Source organism: Perca flavescens, chromosome 5 (assembly GCF_004354835.1).
Source record: "Perca flavescens isolate YP-PL-M2 chromosome 5, PFLA_1.0, whole genome shotgun sequence".
Lineage (NCBI taxonomy): Eukaryota > Metazoa > Chordata > Actinopteri > Perciformes > Percidae > Perca > Perca flavescens.
Window position 1 is genome coordinate 574386 of NC_041335.1, and position 21679 is coordinate 596064.

The following is a 21679-nucleotide window of genomic DNA, read 5'->3' on the forward strand; positions in this document are numbered from 1 at the left end:
CAATAAATAGTCCCCAACAAAACACCATGTTTAGTTGTGTGTCACTGACCTTGATCAAAGTTTTTCCTTCACTCTAAGGACAAAACATGTCATTTCATGCTTCATAAAGCACAACATGCTGTGTCGTAAGTAATATCATTATAATAGAAAGAAGAAAACTGTGAAGACTCTACCTTCTAGCCCTTGACTATGACTATCAGGACATGTCTCTATACTGTCTTAGCTGGGTTCAGTGGGCCCATTTTTCACATCTTAGAGTAAAATGTCTGCATTGTATCAGGCAGAATGAATCTCCAATGCAGCAAATCCTCAAAACTAAAAAACTGGAACTTCCAAAATTACTATAACGCAATAACTTTAATTCATTAAATCAAAACAGTTGCTATTATTTTTCTGCCGATCAAATAATCAGTTCATTGACAGATCGTTTCAGCTCTACTCCAGAATATTGTTTTTAATGTCCCAACCACTTAAGAGATTGGTCTAACCTTTAATCTATGACCAAATAAAACAAAAGCTGCACATACCTCTGCCAAGGTTGCAAAAATCCCATAACATTGCTATTTTGATTATCCAAAAGTATATAAATACATTAATAACAGGACATGAGTTCCCACAGATGGATTTCTTAGGACATGCTGACTTTCTCCATCTGTGATGTGATAATAGCATGTGATGATAGCATGTTGGTGTAACTGTCTTCAAAAATGAATAAACATGAATGTATGGAATGCCCTATGACTGCACTGATGAAGCTCCCCTGTCTATCTGCCTTTTACTTATGTGTGTATTTTGTCATTATAATATGAGTTGTGTTATGAAATAATATTGTGTGTGTTTAGTTTCTGTCATATAATTTCCTAATCTGTAGGGCTGGCCAATATATCGATATTATATCGATATTGATATATGATATGAGACTAGATATCGTCTAAGATTTTGGATATTGTCATATCGTGATAGTGTTGTCTTTTACTGGCTTTAAAGGCTGCATTACAGTAAAGTGATGTACTTTTCTGAACTTACCAAACTGTTCTAGCTGTTCTATTATTTGCCTTTTCCCCACTTAGACATTATGTCCACATTACTGATGATTATTTATCTAAAATCTAAGTGTAAAGATATTTTGTTAAAGCACCAATTGTCAACCCTAGAATATCGCCGCAATATCGATATCGAGGTATTTGGTCAAGAATATTGTGATATCTGATTTTCTCCATATCGCCCAGCCCTAATTGTAATGTACGTATTAATTACTGCATTGTCCTATTATGAAGAGAGTTGTAAGGACCTCAGGAAGAATAGCTCATTGCAGGAGCTACTGAGGATCCTAATTAAACACACAACAACCATCTGTGTGCATTCATGTCCCATTAATGCATGTTACTAACTTAGCTTATTTCTCAGAGTCTTTATGTTTTCTCGCCTCGCAAATTTCCTCGGATTGTGTGATATTACTTTTTTTATTTTTATTAGTCATAGTTATATTATCCCTCGCTCTCTCACTCAACCGGTCGAGGCAGATAAGATAAGATAGACTTTATTAATCCCACACTGGGGAAATTCCTGTGCTACAGCAGCTCAAAGGAAAATGTACACACATCAGAATAACACAAATATACATTAATTAGACATAGGAGAAAAAATATACATAAACTATAGGAAATGGAAAAATAGAATAGTTATAATAATAGTAATAAAACAACCGTATTTACACAACAAGAAGTTATCTTCACTCTTGGAGGAATTGTTTTGTCTCCGTAAATTAGTGTGGTCTAGACCTACTCTATCTGTAAGTGTCCTGAGATAACTGCTGTTGTCATTTGACACTATAAACTAAATATAATTTAATTGAAACCCCTTTTCTCATTCAGGCTGCGTTTGCATCAATGGTTAGGGCCCACTGTCTCATTCTTCATCCACATTTGTACAAAATATTTTTCATTCAAAAAACATACTCTGTCAAATTGGGGGTTTTAAAGCTTGTGGTAGGTTTGATCATGTGTGAATTTCCCCCCAGTTAATGAACTGGTGTTACACTGATATCTATGATCCGTCATATTATTTGGCACCAGATTATCTACGGAAAACACACAGAAAAAACCTTAACAAAAACAAATCAATCAATAATACTCTACTGCTCCCTCTGTTTACTCATGCTGTCTGTCTCCAATAAGGACAGGTTGTCCAACAAGAACAAGTTGTCCAACAAGAACAAGTTGTCCCGTACACACTGCTTCCAAATGCATTGATTTTAACCCCCCAGCCTCTCTGATCTCAATAACTGAGCTAGACACATGTTGATCTAGGCGTTTACATCCACGTCCTCTCCTTACACGCCCAAATGGCACTCCCCATGTAGTACACCCCCTCCATTGTTCAGTCAGATACAGTCAGATGGATAAAGTTTTGTCCCCTAACACCACACTAGGTTTTCTGTTCTTGTGTATTTATGTCGTTGTGTGTACATTTATACTTTATAATAATTCACACTCCGTGTGAAAACAATCAAATCGATCTAACGTTATCTATCTTCTGCTTTAATGTATTGTGTGACCCATGTCTAAATACAGTGACAGCTACCAGGCTGACAGGGAACCTGTCTGACAAATTAGATTATCTCTTACTACAACTAGCCCGTACTTGGTGTAACAGCTAACGTTAGTTACCTATCGAAATATGTGCCCTATATAAACTCATAAAGTTGACAATTGTGACAAAACATGTGTAGCTAAATAAGGTCTAAAGGCAAATAAGGTCACAATGTGTTTGGCAGTAAATTATCTAACGTTAGCGTTTGCCTTAACGTTAACATTACCTTATTTAGCTGGATGTAACAAATATGTTTTATGCTGGTAAGCTTATGTTAATGTTGAAGAACACCGAGAAAGAAAGTCGGTCTCTAACATTACACTACAGTCTTGTTATTATTACCTGTGTGAATCTATGGTCTGAATAGGGTTAAACATCCGTCCCGGCTCCTCCTCTTCTTCGCAAATGACAGACAAAGCTGTGGCGCGAAAATAAAGTTCAAACCTAATATACAGTCTTTATGGTTCAAACGCATATCTACCGTTATTATCTATCCTGCCTACACAGGCCTACATGATGTCCGCTGATGGCAGCTCTCTGACTCTGCTGTGATGCTCTGTGGGTGCATCCTTTCAAAACAAACTGAATAACATGACGTAAAGATGCCTATTGTGGGAGAAATGACAACATTGTGCGTATGTAAATTGCTGCCGGTAGGGTTCTCTAATGAAGGGCTCTGGTTCCGAAAGTGTTTTTCCATTGACGTTTCAGAAATTGCTGATATAAAGGTTTTTTTTAGCTACGTGAGGAAGCATGACCATAAAACATTTGATTCTGCTAAAAAAAAGAAGACGGCAATAGGTACGCCAAAAGGTACGTGTACATAAACTATCATAGACTTCAATGGTAGAAGCTAGCTCTAGCCGTTCGCGGGGTCGCGGGTAGGGCGACGTCTCTGATTGGTCCACCTCGTCGCTGTTACGCTTAGGGTTGTGGGTAGCGTAGTATTTCTCCATAAAATCGCGAATAAAACACATTTATCTTAAAACCATGTTGATTTCATACGGACTTCTAGCTTCTACAGGAGCAGAAACTTTCGTTTCACAACCTCACAGATCGTAGTCAGTCTACCTTAGATGGTTAGACATTAAGGCTGATAATCAAAATCCATAGGGAAATTATTTATTCGTGATTTTATGGAGAAATCGGGAGAAATATTAAATTACATCATGACATTGCGTGGGATCATGGGAGTTGTTGTCTTCATTGTTAACCACTATTGTCATTTAAAATGTATCTGTTCACGGATGAGTTCATATATTACAGTTGTATTCAAGTTACTTTTAGTAGGCCTAATGTTTATTATTGGGCTACTTGGATTCTGTTTGAGGTGGTTGCTGACCAGTTAGCGAGCAAGCAAGCTAACATTAGTCAGCAGCAGAAGGTCTGACCAATGGGTCTGACTAGTCCAGCATTCTGGGCTGGGAGAAAAACGTGCTCTGGTTTATTGGCATTTCTTTAAACTAATCACAATAGTCTTGGTGCGGTCTTGTTCATACACTAGATTAGAATAGAATATATCTTTGTTGTCCACAAGGGTGGACCTTCGTCTTCGGCTCACTGAACACAAGAAGCAACAACATAAAGCATAAAAAGCAGACAAGCAAACGAGAAAGTCTTCTACACCTATACGTGACTGGCCAGGCCTGGAACAACCTGGATTTGAACCCTGAACCTTCTTACTGTGAGGCAGAATTGCTAACCACTGAGCCACCGTGCTGCCATGTTGTATTGATCATAAACGTGTTACTTAAGGGAGAGAACAGCAGAGCTCATGTCTGGTGGGCAGTCTGTGTTCACGGTGATCGACCTGACACAGACCCTCTGTGGGTGTCTCTGGTCCACAGAACTAACCAACCAATGAGCATTTTCAGGAGAACATTCTTCATTGAGTTACAAACTAAGCCTAAATCCATGAATAGAACCCTGGCATATTCTTCAGGAGGTGTAAACTGGTTAGTAACTGTGTTAAGCAGAGTCAGGACAGCGTAGCCTCTGCAAGGTCTAGCCACAGTGAGGTTCAAGTAGCTGGTCAGAACTCCTCCCATGGTTTTAAACAGTATGGAAGATATTGCTGCAGGCTGAAAATCATTTTGCATTTTCGTGATTGTTTTTTTGGCACAGGCCTGATTATTGAGAAGTTTATGATTTTGGTACTGTGTGTGTGTGTGTGTGTGTGTGTGTGTGTGTGTGTGTGTGTGTGTGTGTGTGTGTGTGTGTGTGGAAAAAAATCCTTTTGAGGAGCACATTCTTTTAAAAGATGGGCTCTTAGACAGCCTGGCCTGTGTGTGTGTTTTGTTATTTATTCTTTTAAAATTCTATTGATAAAAAGACACCTCACTCTAATGAGTCATAGCAGTACTTGAACCTTAGCATCCAAATATTCTTCTTCATGGGTTCCCAAAAAAGATTTGGAACTTTCATTTACACATTTTCCAATGGCAAGTGATGATCACACCATTGCCTACATCTGACAAGGGTCCGGGCCTTGTCCCACTTAAAATCAGGACATGGAGGCCTGAACATAAAACGGTTTTGGTCTTTTAAAACAACGTTGCAGTCATTTCTTAGCAGAATCCATCATAAACATGTTTCTATGAATTGCCAGATATTACAATAAAGGCCAACAGAGGTGACCTGACCACGCCTGAGGCAGGGAAGTGAAAATCAAACACTCCTGCATAGAAAGGAATCGCCCCCTTCAGGTTCAATCCATCAACCCAATTAGAGGTTATATGTATGCAGCCTTCAGTCTTTTCCACCCCAAACATGATGTATGTGTCCTGTAAGTTGATTTACTTCAATGTTCTTTTGATTGTCCTTGATGCACACAATTTATGTTCATGTTTTGATGAATTGTTGATGAGTTTTTGTTATCTCGTTGCAGTTAAAACCACACGCAGCAAAGAAACTGAATTGAATCTGCCAGTCTGCTGACTGCGTCTCATTCATGCTGACACATATTGAGTCAACTCTCCAGTGTTTCCCTTCACTAGATGTAGACAATGTATTGCAAAGTCAGTATGAGTGGAGCCTCTCCCAATACACATGCACTGCTAAACACACACACGTAATTTAAGCTTTAAATGTGTTAGGTTTTTATTTTGGTAGTGGGCTTGGCTGTATATTTGGCCATCGAAGCTTAGTTTGTGGATGTCAGACATTAGTAGTGTGATGGGAAATCCATCTAAAAGTAAGCTGAACATTGTAATTTTTTTCTTTTCAACTTTCTATTGATATACAGGCTATATGTATATGACAACAGCTCACCAAAAATGTATGAATGTTTGCAATAAATGAACAAGTCTTTATGTTCTTTTGGGTGCATCCATTTGTTTCAGTTCTATCCTGTGATGTGTGCAGACTTTGGAAAGGGCCAGGGCAATACATCTCTGGATGTGCAATTTAAGAAATCAGCTAGTTACTGAATAATTGGTTCAGCCTTGAGCCTGAATGTTCAGCCTTGAAATGTGAACCGGCACTGTATCAGGAATGTCAAAATGTGCATATGGGACTATTTATGAAAATGTATTGCCTATTTGTACATTTCAAAGATATGTAGGCTTAGTTTAGTCTGAAAAATAAAGGTAGATAGGGCAACGCAGTAAGATGATCCCAACATGAAATGGAACAATGGGAAGGCAATCAATTCTCCAAAATAACTAGGAAGGAAATGTTATATGCCTTTGTTATAATGGCTGAACCATAAAAACGTCAACATGTTTTGACCACTGTAGACATGGAGCAATTTTAAAATGTCAAATTGGACCCTGTTAAAATACCAGTAGTTCCTTTATCAAATATAATTTCCAGCCCATTAAACTGGTCTTCATTCATACAAGAGAAGAAAAAGAGACACCCACACACCTCATGTTCCTGTAGGCTACTATCCACCCCTCTATAATCCATATCCAAACATTTTGTACACAATAATGTAAAGTTAAACTGAGTCAGACTGTCACTCCACTGTTAGACTCATCTATAGGAACCGATACTTGCACAGTAACAGGAGCCAGCCCACCCCCTCAGGCTATAGGCTCCCTGTGCAACCTTCTGAGTTTGTGTGGTGGCGAGATTTGGCGTCCTCACTCTGGCCACGCCCCATTGCTGCAGTCGCCTAGGAAACGGGGCGTGGATAATGCGCCTGTATGGCAGGTGACCGACGTGATTGGCTGAGGTGTCGTACGATAGTAGCGTGCGATCGGTCCATCGGTACTAGTGAGCTGCAGGGAGCCGCTCGGACTGTGTGTGTAGCCGGCTGTCCATGCTCCGCACCGAGAGGCTAATACCACCATACTCCTCTCTCTCTCAGTTTGTCTGTAGCCGGCTGTCTGTGCTCCGCACCGGGAGGCTCTCTCTCATCACCAGTCCCTAACCCGCTAAAGGTAAGTCGGTCGCATCTCTTCAGTTAATAGTTAGCTACAGTTATGTTGCAAATAAAAAGGCCTATAGGAAAGACTGACGGCTGAATCCAGCCTAGGACTCTACTAGACCAGCCTGTCGGGGACAAAAACCGCAACAAAGCCCCTCCGCTGAGAGCATCCAGCGGACATCGTCTGAAGAATTGGCTTGTTTCTAGCCTACAATTATTTTTCAAATTGGTTTACATAATTAGAGATTTGATACTTTCTACGATCCCATGTCGTTATCACATTGTAAACATACTTATGATGCATTATAATCTGCTTATAGCACGGTATAACTATAGTTATAAGCACTCATAAATATATTCATAATTATGACACATTACAAAACATTTTTATTTGTTTGACGGGTTATTATAGAAATTAAGTAGCCTACTCCAATTTGAAACAACGTTTTTATGACTGAATGATGGACATTTCCCTCATGTAATGTTTCCCCAAATACCTCAATCTGAAGACTCAAATCTAATACCTGAAACTATTTCTACTTTACCTCTCGTTGTAAAACATTATGAACATGTGTGATTGCTTATAACTATAGTTATACTGTGCTATAAGCAGATTATAATGCATTATAGTGTATATTTATAATGCGTTATATATGGGTCATAGAAAGTGTTACAGATTTCTTCTCTTTTATTATTCTTTGACATTGAGTTTGAAATCTGTCTTGGCTTTGTGACATATTCTTCCTTGCATGTGTCTATTCCGCCCAGCAATGTGTCAGTGGTTTTTAACCACTACACAACAAATTGCATCTGTTTGAAATGAAGTTGGAATTGAAGAGCAGTGGCAAACCTAGAGCCTGGGGGGCCCCAAGCCAAGAAGCCCCTCAAGTCCTGCACTCCCCTATAAAATGCATTCAATTGTGCTTGATCAGACCTAATAATCATTTATTAAAAATAATAAATAACACCATGCACACACACACACACACACACACATACACAGGTCTTTTTCTGCATAGAGGAATTTCTGGTGCCCCCCAAAGAGGTTTTAGCCATCAGCTCCAAAAGGTCTTTGACTTCCAGCGGCCAACTCCCCTCTCATCCACAGCAGCTAGGCCTAGATTTTACACATGCGGCTGGCGCTGATAAGCCAGCTAAGCTGCATTGTTTTGACTGGACCTGAACGCTGTGAAACTAGCCTACTGGGATCCCAGTTTTACCGTCCTGAGCAGGCCTCTCTCCCGGCGGCGCAGTGAGGTGCTGACGGGCGCGGAGCTGTCAGCCTCAGGCTCGAGCTCCGACTGCAGGTTGTTTTATTTTTTAGTTGTCACCTGCCTCCTGAAATTTGTGTTTTCCTTCATATAAAAGATGTTTCTACCATAAATTGGTTTATTAAAATGTATTAGAATGCAGGAAAAGTGTGTGGAATTTTTTTTTCCTAATCTGAGATGATTTTTGATTTCCATTCTGGTTGTGTTCCCTGATCACTGACATGGCCTGTTGGGAATACTTGTAATGTAAAGATGTAGTCCCCTTCAGCTGACATGTCTCTGACTGTGTTATTTCTAGCTCTGCTACACCATGCTGACCCGTCTGTTCCGTATGCACGGCCTCCTGGTGGCCTCCCACCCCTGGGAGGTGATCGTTGGCACAGTCACCCTCACCATCTGTATGTTGTCCATGAACATGTTCACCGGCAACGACCAGATCTGTGGCTGGAACTTTGACTGCCCCAAAACAGAGGAGGTGAGTGAATGAGACGATCGGTCTTTCCTCTCCTTCCACTTTCAATTCAGGTTATATGTCACATTATATGTGACATGTAACCTCACAGCTCTGACGTAGTGCCCTTATCTCCATTAAAACTGAATATGCATTACCGTGACCAATAGCTATAAATCCTAAAAAAACCTAATGCATTTTTATCTGCAGTGGAGCAAACTCTAGGGAGGAAAGTCAGTCAGTCAGTCAGCCACACCACTGCTCCAGGCCAGACTGAAATAACAGCTACTGGACGGATTGCCATGAAACTTGGTTCAGTCGTTCCGCTCTCATCTGGCACCTTATCACTTACTGGCAACCTCACCGGGACGACACAACTCCAGGAAGTTACTGCTCCCGAGTTAACAGGTTAATCAGTGAGCTTTAGAGGTGCTGGTAGGTGGAGAAGTGAGGAAGGATACTTCCCAAAATGTCCCAACTATTCCTAAGTCCTCCATTGAGGGTTGTCCCTTACTGAACCATAAATTTCTAATGAATATCTGTGACTTTGATTTTCCTCTCTTTTTACAGCAAATTCTGAGCAGTGATATCATCATCCTGACCATCACACGCTGCATCGCCATCGTCTATATTTACTTCCAGTTCCAGAACTTGAGACAACTGGGGTCCAAATATATTTTAGGTAAACTATACATGAGTACATAAGATGTTTAGAAGCTGTCAAAAGTTACTAAGATACTGTAACTGTGGAGCTGTGAACCAGCTACATAAATCTAAAATGCAGCTTGTCTACTCTCTTGCAGGCATTGCTGGCCTTTTCACCATATTCTCCAGCTTCGTATTCAGCACAGTGGTCATTCACTTCCTTGATAAAGAGCTCACGGGCCTCAAGTAAGGACACACTCTGCATTCTGTCCTTTCTTACCAGAATCTCTGTTGAAGACTCTCAGTTGATTGTTCTGTTCTGTTCTCCAGTGAGGCTCTGCCTTTCTTCCTGCTTCTCATCGACCTCTCCAAAGCGTGCACTCTCGCCAAGTTCGCCTTAAGCTCCAGTTCTCAGGTGTGAAGACATATTCCGTCATCATATTGCAGCACTCTACGTGACATTCAACAGTAGCCCTGACTGGTATATTGTGCTGTAATGTTTTCAGGATGAAGTGAGGGACAACATTGCTCGTGGCATGGCAGTACTGGGACCTACCTTCACTCTGGATGCCCTGGTAGAGTGCCTAGTGATCGGAGTGGGAACCATGTCAGGTACTCGCTGCCATTTGGCGTTTTCCACGTGTCATTACACCATGACATCACTGTCGGGTGTGATCACAGAAATGAAACAGGCTTTATACTGCTACTCTTTAAGAACGTGTAACCATCGTTAGGACTGCTGCTGTCACAAACGTGGGACTTACAACTCTGGTGTTGAGCTCTGTATATTAAAGCAAAAAGAAGTGATCATGGAGTTGGAGGAGACAGAACAGAGCTTTAAGGCGACAATACGCTTCAAACACACACACACACACACACACACACACACACACACACACACACACACACAAACACACTTTTCCAACACTGGAATTGGGGTGGGCTGTTTATGAAAACATTACTTCACACAGCGATTGGGTAAGAAAGTTAACAGGAAATGATTCTTGTTTTATTTTTTTACTGTTTGCTGATCATTCATCCTGTCTCGCCCTTTGCAGACTTTGCAACCCACCTTGGAGTGTGGCTGTTTGGAACAGCTACACTTTTGCCTCATATAATGTACAAACAAATGTATTGCTCTAGCCTTTACCCTGCTGACACCAAACCGATTATCTGACCATATCTGTTAAGACAGTTCTTCTATCCAAGCAGACGCCTTAGCAAATCATGGCCTATTTTGCTTTTAGCTGACCAAGAGGAAATGGACGAAGAGCAGCACTGTTGCAGCAGATAGTGACAGTGGCTCTCTGACTTGGCGATCCTGGTGATATAGTGTAAGCGTCTGTCTTGTATCTTTCAGGTGTGCGGCAGTTGGAAATCATGTGCTGCTTTGGCTGCATGTCTGTCTTGGCCAACTACTTTGTGTTCATGACTTTCTTCCCTGCGTGTGTCTCCCTGGTGCTGGAGGTAAGGTTGCAGTGCTTCAGTGTGTGTGTGTGTGTGTGTGTTAGTGTGAGTCTGGCTAACGGTGTTGTGTGTTGGCTCGTGCAGCTGTCCCGTGAGAGTCAGGAGGGCCATCCTATCTGGCAGCTGAGCCACTTCTCCAGAGTGATGGAGGAGGAGGAGGACAACAAACCCAACCCTGTAACCCAGAGAGTAAAAATGATCATGGTAACTCCTTTCTTGCTTTCTGCCTTTCTTTGTTTCATTTGAACATGTGTGACGTGTGATTTCTAACCCGTGCTCTGTGTGCAGTCTCTGGGCCTGGTGATGGTCCACGCCCACAGCCGCTGGATCGCTGAGCCCTTGTCCATCAACAGCACAGTAGGCATCCCGCAGGTTGGCATGGAGCTGGACCACCTGTCACCCAGGAGGATTGAGCCAGAAAAAACACTTTGGCAGTTCTACCTCAGCAGGTGAGGCTGGTGATTTGCTTGCTTTTAACTCATGTGTGTGACGGCTAGCCTGCCTCTCCTGCACTCATTCAGGGCATAAGTTGTTCATGTCCTCAAAAATGAATTTGATGCATCCACAAGTCGCAATATAGCTCATGAACAGTGGAGGCTGTATGTCAGGATATGATGTAAGAAGAGGTCAAACACTACTAGCATCACTTTATCGACATACCAAAGATAGGGATTTATTTACCTTCTCTATTTCATGATATCTTGATGCGACTTCATTATCTTAAGAATTTCCAGATAGGAAATTATGTTACACATACTCACTTAATCCTCTAGGAGTTTTGCTCTGACACTGTCAAATCACTTCACAATAGAAAATGTGTGTTATGACGATGTTAGAATTGATAGCTCAGGTTAAAGAAAACATCACAGTGTGTATTGAAGATACAACTAAACAATTGGCAGCCCAGGCCAGTCTTCTGGAATCCATAATAAAAGGTGTGTTTGTGCCTCCTCCGTGCAGGATGATCACCATGGACATCGAGCAGGTGATCTGTCTGGCCTTGGCGCTGCTGCTGGCTATCAAGTACATCTTCTTTGAGCAGGTTGAGATGGAGTCTACACTGTCACTGAAGAACCCCATCACTATGTCTGCCCCGGCCATGCCCCCCCGACGGCCCGCTGACACCTGCTGCAGGAAGGAGCCAGGCTGTCCCCGACTCCCGGCCCTCCCCTTGAGCGTGGCCGCCCCAGCTCCTGCCAACAAGGCGCAGAGAGGTGAGTGTGTGCCCAGTGATGCTCGGCAGCGGAGCAACTCGTGCAGCGCCGTGGTACCCAACTCTGCCCTGTTTCCCCAGATGAGGTGATTCGGCCCTTGTCTGCCCCGGCGGCTGAGCCCCAGCCAAAGAGCTTCTTTGTAGTGGGGGAGGAGGAGGAGCGGCTCAAGTCGGAGACCGAGCAGCCAAGCCCCACCGCAGAGCCCAGAGACCTGGACCAATGTGTGGCCATCCTCAACAACCCCGAGGTGAGACATTTCACATAAAGCCTTTCACAGCTGATCCCTGGGCTAACCTCCTCTCAGGTGGCTGATTGGTTACGTCACTTCACCCCCCCCCCCCCCCCCCCCCTGAGGTGTCTGTTTCATCCGTAGAGCCGTATCCCACCAATAAGACTGCAGGTCTGAGTTGGTTGTGAGATTTAACTACTTAGTAATGAGCTTAGTCACTCCACTCTCTCTTTGAGGCTGAAGCAATTAGAGCATGACGCCAGCAGAAAAGAAGTGATTCCACTGGCTCTGTGTGGCCTACCTTCTACTCAGTTCAGTGCTTTCTTAGACAGGACACATTGCTCCCACGCTGCACTGCAAAGGAATACATGTGACAATATTTCAGTCTGCAGCCAGCCTGCAGTAAGTCCAGATCCCTTTAGTAACAATCATCACTGGCTCCCCCAGCAAAAAGCTCCAAACATATTGTTATAATCTGTAATGAATATAGTATAAATCATAATTTATGTGAAACTGCTTTACTCAAAGAGACATAATGTAAATAGTTTCTTCAAATCTTAAGTGACTTTTTAAGATGTGTGACTGAGCAGTGGTCCAACCTGACTGCACTGTGGAGAGTAAGTCCCTGCGTGACTGTGTCTCCTGCAGCTGGGGGCTCGTTTCCTGAGTGATGCTGAGGTGATGCTGCTGGTCAGCTCCAAACACATCCCTGCATACAAACTGGAGGCCGTGATGGAGAGACCTGAGAGAGGAGTGGCCATACGCAGACAGGTGATATCTGCCAAACTTCCCTCTCCCTCGGCGCTTTCCTCCCTGCCGTACACCGACTACGACTACTCCAAGGTGAAGAAACACACACACACACACACACACAGAACCATTATTCACATTCAAACCGACATTGCAATGTAATAGAACACAATTTTTCTTGTTTAATGCTACACAATCTCAGGGTCAGAAACACCTGGCTACGCTGCCCTATGCTTAACGTGAAATATGCAAATAGTCAGAGTAGATGAAGAAAACGAGTTTTGTAAATGTGATGTGCAAGCTTTGATGCTCGCAGTACTACTGTGTGAAAAAGGCCACGGCCCGGTTTATGTGCCATCCACATGTTAACATCTGACATTGTTGAAGAGTAGCATAGCTCCTTTGGGGAATAGCTTGGTGCAGTGGGTGTGTGGTGGAGACACGGAGGATCAGAGCAGAGAAGACATTAGCAGTAAAGTTGTCGACTGGTAGGGAATATACAGTGTGGCTTTCACTTTGGTGAAGTGCTGCAGCTCCTCAGGATCGGTGAAGTCCTCAGGTCTGGTTCTCAGCGCAACATCTCCCCCTCACTCTAACAACGAGGCTTTATATGGTAGAACGGCAGAGTCAGTGTGATTGGTTACAATTCTGTCACTGACTGGTGATCAGTAAGATTTATATTTATTTTTCATATATTATTGTTCTCACGGGGCTGTTCTGCAATGCTTTCAGATTTTATTAAAAAGTTCAGTCATGATAATTTTATTACGTGTTTAGAAGTTTTACTGTTTTAAAATTCAATAGCTAAATAAAATACATTGTTCATCTCATTTCATCTTTCTACATGAAAGAGCAGTTCATATGTTTACTGTATCACAGGTTGTGTTGTATTGCTTGAGGATAGTGAATAATACAGAAGATAAGGAATCACAATACCAAAATATTGAAATATAAATGGAATTAGATGATCTTCCTGTATCATTCAGCCCAGTTGTTTCACAAGCTGGTCAACGTTTCTGCTGTCTCTGGTTTCCAGGTTATGGGCACCTGCTGTGAGAATGTGATTGGCTACGTGCCCGTACCAGTAGGCGTGGCCGGACCGCTGCATCTGGATGGGAAGCAGTTCCAGGTTCCTATGGCAACCACGGAGGGCTGCTTGGTTGCCAGCACCAACCGCGGCTGTCGAGCAATCGCTGTGAGTGTCACATATATTGATCAAAGTACCACAGGGGACCAAATATTATGCATGCAGTATTGCTAATTGGCACTGAGCTGCAGACGAGGCTGCACAATCATTGTTGTGGAGCAGTAGCAGTACAGATTTCTCCGAATCTTCAATGCGGTCTTATTTCCAACATCCTGTGTGTGACTTGTGTTGCTGCAGCTGGGAGGCGGGGCCAGCTGTCGTATCCTGGCTGACAGCATGACTCGAGGACCCGTGGTGAGGCTGCCCTCTGCCTGCCAGGCTGCGGAGGTCAAGGCCTGGCTGGAGAGCACGGATGGCTTCCAGGACGTCAAAGAGGCCTTTGACAGCACCAGCAGGTAAAACATGAACCCGGACATGGACAGGACCAGAATTCTGAGTGTGGGCTCAGTGTCCGTTGTGTGTCAAGAGTACAAGAGTTGTTCAGAGTGAAAGAGTCTGTGGTTGCTGTTGGCAGGTTTGCTCGGCTCCAGAAGCTGCTGGTTGGTCTGGCTGGGAGAAACCTCTACATCCGCTTCCATTCCAAGACGGGAGATGCCATGGGGATGAATATGATCTCTAAGGTAACTAACTATAATGGGTGTGTGTGTGTGTGTGTGTGTGTGTGTGTGTGTGTGTGTGTTGATGTCCTTGGCCTTGTTTGAAGCCTCCTTATTGTGCCTGCAGGGCACGGAGCAAGCTCTGAGCAAACTGCAGCAGCACTTCCCAGAGCTGCAGGTGCTGGCTGTCAGCGGAAACTACTGCACCGACAAGAAACCGGCCGCCATCAACTGGATTGAAGGCAGGGGCAAGTCTGCAGTCTGTGAGGCCACCATCCCCGCTAAAGTGGTCCGAGAGGTAGGAGGAGCCAAACTCTGTAAGGTCTTAACTGGCTTTACTTTAAACCAGTGGCCAGAAATGGAACAGAACTCCGTGGTATAGGAGACGTTCAGAGTTCTTTATTGTCCCTCAAGGGGACATTTGATGTGCAGTTGGTGGTACAAAAAACAACAACAACAACAACATCAAACACAATAAACAAGGCATGAACTATCTTAGCAGCACAAAACCAACAGATTGATTAGGAACAATGTCATCGCTTAATAGTGAACCGTGAAAAGTGATTTCTAAGTGTTGCTGAGAAGGCCCAAAGGGACACTAATAAAAAGAGGTTCTAAATGGACAGCCTTTAATAAAGATGCAGCTGCTGGCTTGGATTGCTGCACATTCTTTCACTATTAAGAAAGGATGCTGCTGTTAGCCCTTCAAAACCCTTGAACATAGTTTCAGTGAATGCTGGTTCCCTGCAGTAGCTAACAGGAAACAGGATTCAGCAGGTAGGGTAAAAACTTTATACTCTTATTAAAACTAAAAAAGCTTTGTTTAGGGTGTACGACATACACAGCATCCTCCTACGGTGGTTTTAGTACATTCCTTCTTTGTGTTACTGTCCCTATGCTGCAGCTCAGCAAGGAAACTTGCGTCCTAAAAAGACTTTGGAAGATAGCCACTTGACTGCTGAAGCTTTATTAACTAACAGATAAATATGTTCAGACAGAACGAGGACTGTGGCTGTATTCACTTCCATTGTAGACATGTTAGGAAGGGAACTTTTAAAGGTCAGTATGACTCCACGTTCATACAGGCATGTGAGGGTTGTTTTGAGATGGACTTGGCATTTTTTTGATCCTTTCATTTAAAATATGTTTCATGGGCAGTTCACGCTTGATGTTTTTAGACCTTACTCCGTTTGTATTGTGTGAGCAATTGAAAACAAACCAACAGGGAAAATGTACTTCAGTTTTTAATCAGTGTCACTAACATTACAAAAGCACACAGAATGAAGTGATGAATGGTAAAACTAGATTCCATATCTTGATCTGCTTCTGTACATTGAAATTGAATAGATACATATTTGAGTTTTATGTGTATGAATGAGTTCCTTTAGTATGTATTCATTACAATCATTCTATCTCATACTGACTGTGTAACAGCAAAGTGTCACTGTATTGCAGGTTTTGAAAACGACGACAGGAGCCCTGGTGGAGGTGAATATCAGTAAGAACCTGGTGGGCTCGGCCATGGCGGGGAGCATCGGGGGATTCAACGCTCACGCTGCCAACCTGGTGGCAGCCATATACATAGCCTGTGGACAGGTACAGTAGGAGGAAAATACTGTGCATCTGTTTATTCCCATGTATTCCTGTGTTTCCTGTCTTAACGTATGTGGCTGTGTGTGTGTGTGTGTGTGTGTGTGTGTGTGTGTGTGTCCTCCAGGACCCCGCCCAGTCAGTGGGCAGCAGTAACTGCATCACCCTGATGGAGGCATCCGGACCCACAGGGGAGGACCTGTACATCAGCTGCACCATGCCCTCCATAGAGCTGGGCACTGTGGGAGGGGGCACCAGCCTGCCCCCCCAGCAAGCCTGCCTCCAGGTACACACACACACACACACACACACACACACACACACACACACACACACACACACACACACATGCAAATGAAAAATAAATCCTGTTGGAATAAATGTAATTAATGTTATCTGTGTGTGTGTGTGTGTGTGTGTGTGTGTGTGTGTGTGTGTGTGTGTGTGTGTGTGTGTGTGTAGATGCTGGGCGTGCAGGGAGCCAGTCAGGACTGTCCGGGGGAGAACGCCCGGCAACTGGCCCGGGTGGTGTGTGCCACCGTGCTGGCTGGAGAGCTCTCACTGATGGCTGCTCTGTCTGCAGGACACCTGGTCAAGAGTCACATGACACACAACAGGTGAGAGCAAGGGACCTTTTCACAGACTGACACGTTCATGTTCATTGGCACAAACATCAGGAAGATATGTCACAGACCAAAGGCTTTGTATGTATAATATACATTGCATATGGCCAGGTCTATTAATACTACAAACTGTTAGCTGAGAGATCTTTGTCCCAGTCAGTGTCACCATCTTTGCATAAAGTAACACCAAAGTGGCGGTGCGCGATCATGGAAGGCTTGTATTATGTGGACGTGCCAACAGTTTTGTTGTCATTGAACACATACATTCTTTATGACATTTACAGCATTAGCTCATTTGCCATTGAAACACATTGTATCAGCAGTGTGTATTTGACGTACAGCGTGCTGGAAAGTGATCCATGTGTTGTGTCTGCAGATCCAAGGTGAACCTCCAGGAGACTCCAGGAACGTGCACCAAGAAAGCCTCCTGAGCCCAGTTACTGGACCCAGGAACATACTGTATGGACTATATGAAAAGGGACTAATCATTCACGAAGAAAGCAGAGCTCCGATGTCTTCCAAGTGCTTTCAAAGAGACACTGCTATCTTTTGACCAATCTCGCTGCTGGATATGAAAAGCTAATCAGACTGTCTTGTGGCAGTATATTCATTTTCTGTATCTGTGTGTGTTTTATGGGGCTGGCTCGGAGCACTTCATCACTGACTTCTTTTATTTCCATTTTTAAGAATGCTGTCAGGTTTTTGGGAAACAGACAGTTTGGGTTCTAATGACATACAGTGTTTCTGCTGTCCTGTTGCTAAATGGAGCGTTGTGAACACAGGCACAATGAATATCTGTGATTGTTGTGATGTGTGTTGCTGCAGCAACTACTCCAGATTCTGCACCATTTTTCTTCAGGGCGCTTTCTCTGAAGCTAACAAGGACACATTTCAGCAGTACTGCCAAGCAGACTCAAATCCTGGTTCCACCTTTGCAGACAGACAGATTCAGGAATGAATGTATGAATGATTAATTATCTGGATCCTAGTGGCGCTTTAAAGCCAAGACTGCAAGCCTTACTTACAGGCAGTTCATCTCAGTACTGAACAGGTGAGGAGGACAAAATCATGAGTGTGTCCTTTAAATAAAGAGAAGAAGAAAGAGATGGAAAGATAAATAAATAATGCTTCATGTTGGGATTGAACTCTATAATTACCATAAAGAAACTGAAGCAACTCCCCTCTGCACTGCTTCACAGACGTATGTGTGTGTGTGTGTGCAGGTACTGTAACCCATCAGCAAAGTGATGTCAGTGTGATGATGCACCGTGCATCATCTTGTGATGTGCTGCGGCTTCAATGAATTCAGTTATAGTGAGGCTTCCTGTTGTACCAATGAATGGCAAATATTTTGGATATATTTTGTAATAAATCAAAAAGGACTTAACAATGACACATTGTCCTGTTATTATTGATGCTTTGTCATGAATTGCACTTAAGCTGGAATAAGGAATTTAAAATAATGTGACAGTGAAGGCTCCACTGAGGAGCTACGTTTGATTGCAGCAGCAGTCTCTAATCCGGGATGACTGCACAGCAGCTTCATGTGGCGTGGCTTTGTTTCCCATCATCATCATTTTCAATTCAAAAACCATGTATTATATCAGTTTACGTTGTGCTAACATGGTGCATTACTGATTAATTATTGCATTCCCAACTATGTCCCTAAATAAATGCATTTCTAAATTAATAAAAAGGGAAAGAATTCCTAAAAAGAAAAACCATCAACAATATATCTTTGCACAAGTCAAATTAACACAAACTAATGACTAATTACTAACTATTGAGAGAGTGGGACACTTAATCTGGCTCTGCTCAACAGTTCATCCTCTGGACTTTCTTCTTGTTCCTATTTATTAAACATTATAAACATTTCTTTTTAAATTGGTAGTTAATGAGAAAATGAGTGTTGTAAAAGTAAGTTACAACAATCTATCTGTCAGACTTAAATTATCATTGTGTGGTTCTGACTTTTTAAATCAGTCTGCACTTCCTGGAACTAATGGCTGGAAGAGTGGAAACTTTATGCAACAGTGATTTAGAAAATGGTCAACAGAAATGTATCTCTCAAATGTTACATATATTAGTAGTAAATAGACTCCAACATTCTTTAGATCTTAAACATGGGTGTTTGAATCCTGCAGGTGCCCTGCTCTGAGATCTCCAGTGGCCTGGTTTGGCCCGGTTTAGCCCAGGAGTCCAGCTTTAGCACAGCTCAATCTAATCAATGAATGACAGCTGTAGGTTAGTGAAAGTTTCACTTCTAATGAGATTACAGGGCTTTAGTTTTCTCCCCTCTTTCTTCTTCCCCACATCCTGTCCAATGATCTCATCAGCAGAGGCCGAGATCCTCCACTGATCTGTCACCAGAGAAGCTGCCAGCCAATCAGATGAGGGCCCAACATATCTCACCAGCTGGGAGCGGACTGATTGGCTAACCCCTGGTAGGACGGTTTATGAATAATGTGGAGTGAGCTGCTCTGCAGAAAGAGGACAGGCAGGGCTTCACATCTTTGTTCAACACGTATGGGACACAAATATTCACATAGCATGAATACATGTATGTAGTACTGTATGACTTACTGTAAATTAAATACATGTATGTAGTACTGCATGAGTTACTGTAAATTGAATACATGTATGTAGTACTGCATGAATTACTGTAATTAAGGAGGTGAGGAAAGTACAAGAGTGAACAGTATTTCTCACCTATGCTTTAATACAAACAAAAAGACATTAAACTCTGCTGTTACTTATTATGAAAACACTATAACACTTTAAAAAAAACTCTGCAAAGGCTCACGTGAGTACTATATGCAATGCCTTTTTTAAGTGTTTAAAAAAAAATCTTTTTATTTATTTATTTACTGCTGCTGCACTGATTGCCACCAATGTAATTTTGTTGTGTTCATACAACGACAATAAAGTGTCTTGAAACTTACTGGGCATGCTCAGGTATTCTCCCCACTGGTGTGCAGTTAAACAGGCAGCCCAGTCACTGCACAGAGCAACAACATCACTTCAGGCTTTTGGCTGTTCAGATATTCTGCTGAATCATCATGAAATTGTCCCTTTTAGGAGACTGATATAAATCTCAGTAATGGCCCAATGAAGAAATGGTCTGAATGAAGTATTGTTACAGCACATGGTGTTCTCACACACCATGTCCTGGATCATAAAAACAACACTATTTAGAATGCATTTTCTTTGGAGCATGATGGAAAAGTGAAACAGAGCAGTGAACAGCGCTCAGTATTCAGCTCACAGTACCATGAGCAGTGTTAAAGCAGCCCTGAGGTGCTCAGTGAGCTGGTTCCACATGCACATTGTGTGCACACTCTGCTGTCTGGGGCTGAAGGCAGCGCCCTGCAGACAGCCCTGTGTCCAGGCTGGCTGTCCTGTCACTGCACAACACTGGACACTCCCATGACTTGCTGAAACATATAGTGTGGTGCTACTATTTATTTTCACAACATTCTCACAGACTGTTATATGTTATTCTATAGAATTTGAATTGCTCGCTTTAACAGTAGCCTTCATGGGAATACACCTGATGATGTTGTATTTTGGGCTGGATGTAAATGCATCCTTGCACATCATTGTGTATAAAGCACCCAGCCCTTTATGTCCTCTGAAGTAGCTGTAAGGTTGTCCAGAATGATGTTATTCCACTCGGTCTGACAGTATCATATCTGCTGCATTATTGTGTGTCATCTGAAAACTGGAATTTTAAATAGTTATGTGGGTTTGAGAAAAAAATCGTAATGAATGAGCAAATGGTATAGGTCAGGGAGATTTAAGAGGTTAATCAATACCAAGATTAGTTCTGCAGCAGAGCCTGAACGCCTCACTGTCTGTTTGCACCTTCCACTCCCTCGTGCTGTTTTCTACAGAATGATCTTTCTCAAATAAATGGGTCAGGGGGGATTGGATGTACTTCATAGAAGCAGGTGACCACTGGGATGTTGGATTTAATATTAAAGTATTGATTCAATATGAAATTTAAGTGCATTTTATCTATTTTCAATGACAGAATTGTTGGGGTCTTACGGAAAAGTGGCAAAAGCAATAGGAGGAGGAAGAGAGGAAAAGACGAAGGTTTTACAGAGATGAGGAGCGCAGGAAGGAGCAGGAGAGACGAGACGATGATAAAAGACACGCTGGACTGAACAGCACACTGTTTAAAATAGGTCAGCAGAATACAGGTCGATGTGATCACTGCGGGCAAGAAGAAACAATAGAGCATGTTATACTATAAAGAAGAAAGAAAAATGAGATTAAAAACCTCACAGAAATAGAAGTATAGTGTGATTTTATGGATATTCTACAAAAGACCTCAAGAAATGGGTGTTATCGCGTATTGTTTCTGTATCAGAATATATTTCAGTATATAGACAAATTATTATGATTGGGAAGATATAATTTAGTTATGTATTTATTTTGATTTATTATTACGTTATTTTGTTTTATTTATTTATTTTTCATTTATCTCCACCATCATCATCACCATTATTATTATTGTTATTATTATCACATTATGTATTTATATTTATTTATTTATTAAGTACAAGAGACGTTTTAGCAGAGACAGTTTAGAGAATCTTTAATTGTCCATAGTTTTAGTTATTAAACTTTCTAGATATTGTGATCCACACTCCACACCAGCTGGGGGCGGTAATGCACCACATCGTTGTTTAATAACCGCCAATAATCCATGCCAATAATGCTCAAA

General features: G+C 42.4%; 2 protein-coding genes and 1 long non-coding RNA gene across 3 annotated transcripts in view; 2 read left to right on the forward strand and 1 right to left on the reverse strand.

Annotated features, from left to right (window-relative positions):
- LOC114555323 (putative ankyrin repeat domain-containing protein 31) overlaps window positions 1-2901 on the reverse strand; it is a 35821-nt gene extending 32920 nt beyond the window's left edge. Inside the window, exon 1 of the mRNA XM_028577636.1 lies at window positions 2819-2901. The gene's annotated coding sequence lies outside the window, so the exon portion shown is untranslated. The remainder of the gene's footprint in view (window positions 1-2818) is intronic.
- A 195-nt stretch (window positions 2902-3096) lies between these two features.
- Window positions 3097-5852, forward strand: LOC114555729 (uncharacterized). Its single transcript, XR_003692585.1, has 3 exons — window positions 3097-3405; window positions 5201-5377; window positions 5480-5852. It is a non-coding gene; the product is annotated as an uncharacterized LOC114555729 (long non-coding RNA).
- Window positions 5853-6823: 971 nt separating this feature from the next.
- LOC114555718 (3-hydroxy-3-methylglutaryl-coenzyme A reductase) lies at window positions 6824-18318 on the forward strand. Its single transcript, XM_028578328.1, has 20 exons — window positions 6824-6977; window positions 8534-8710; window positions 9257-9368; window positions 9490-9577; window positions 9662-9746; window positions 9838-9943; window positions 10692-10798; window positions 10883-11002; window positions 11087-11247; window positions 11759-12012; window positions 12093-12259; window positions 12890-13084; window positions 14028-14186; window positions 14376-14533; window positions 14653-14758; window positions 14862-15032; window positions 16190-16330; window positions 16452-16610; window positions 16787-16941; window positions 17324-18318. The coding sequence occupies exons 2-20, from the start codon at window positions 8546-8548 to the stop codon at window positions 17376-17378; spliced, it is 2664 nt and encodes an 887-aa protein (XP_028434129.1). The 5' UTR covers window positions 6824-6977; window positions 8534-8545; the 3' UTR covers window positions 17379-18318.
- The last annotated feature ends 3361 nt before the right edge of the window (window positions 18319-21679 follow it).

Coding starts and splice junctions, on each gene's coding strand:
- LOC114555718 (XM_028578328.1), top strand. CDS start 8,546: ATGCTGACCCGTCTGTTCCGTATGCACGGCCTCCTGGTGGCCTCCCAC. Junction 8,711..9,256: donor ACTGCCCCAAAACAGAGGAG/GTGAGTGAATGA, acceptor CTCTTTTTACAG/CAAATTCTGAGCAGTGATAT. Junction 14,187..14,375: donor GCGGCTGTCGAGCAATCGCT/GTGAGTGTCACA, acceptor GTGTTGCTGCAG/CTGGGAGGCGGGGCCAGCTG.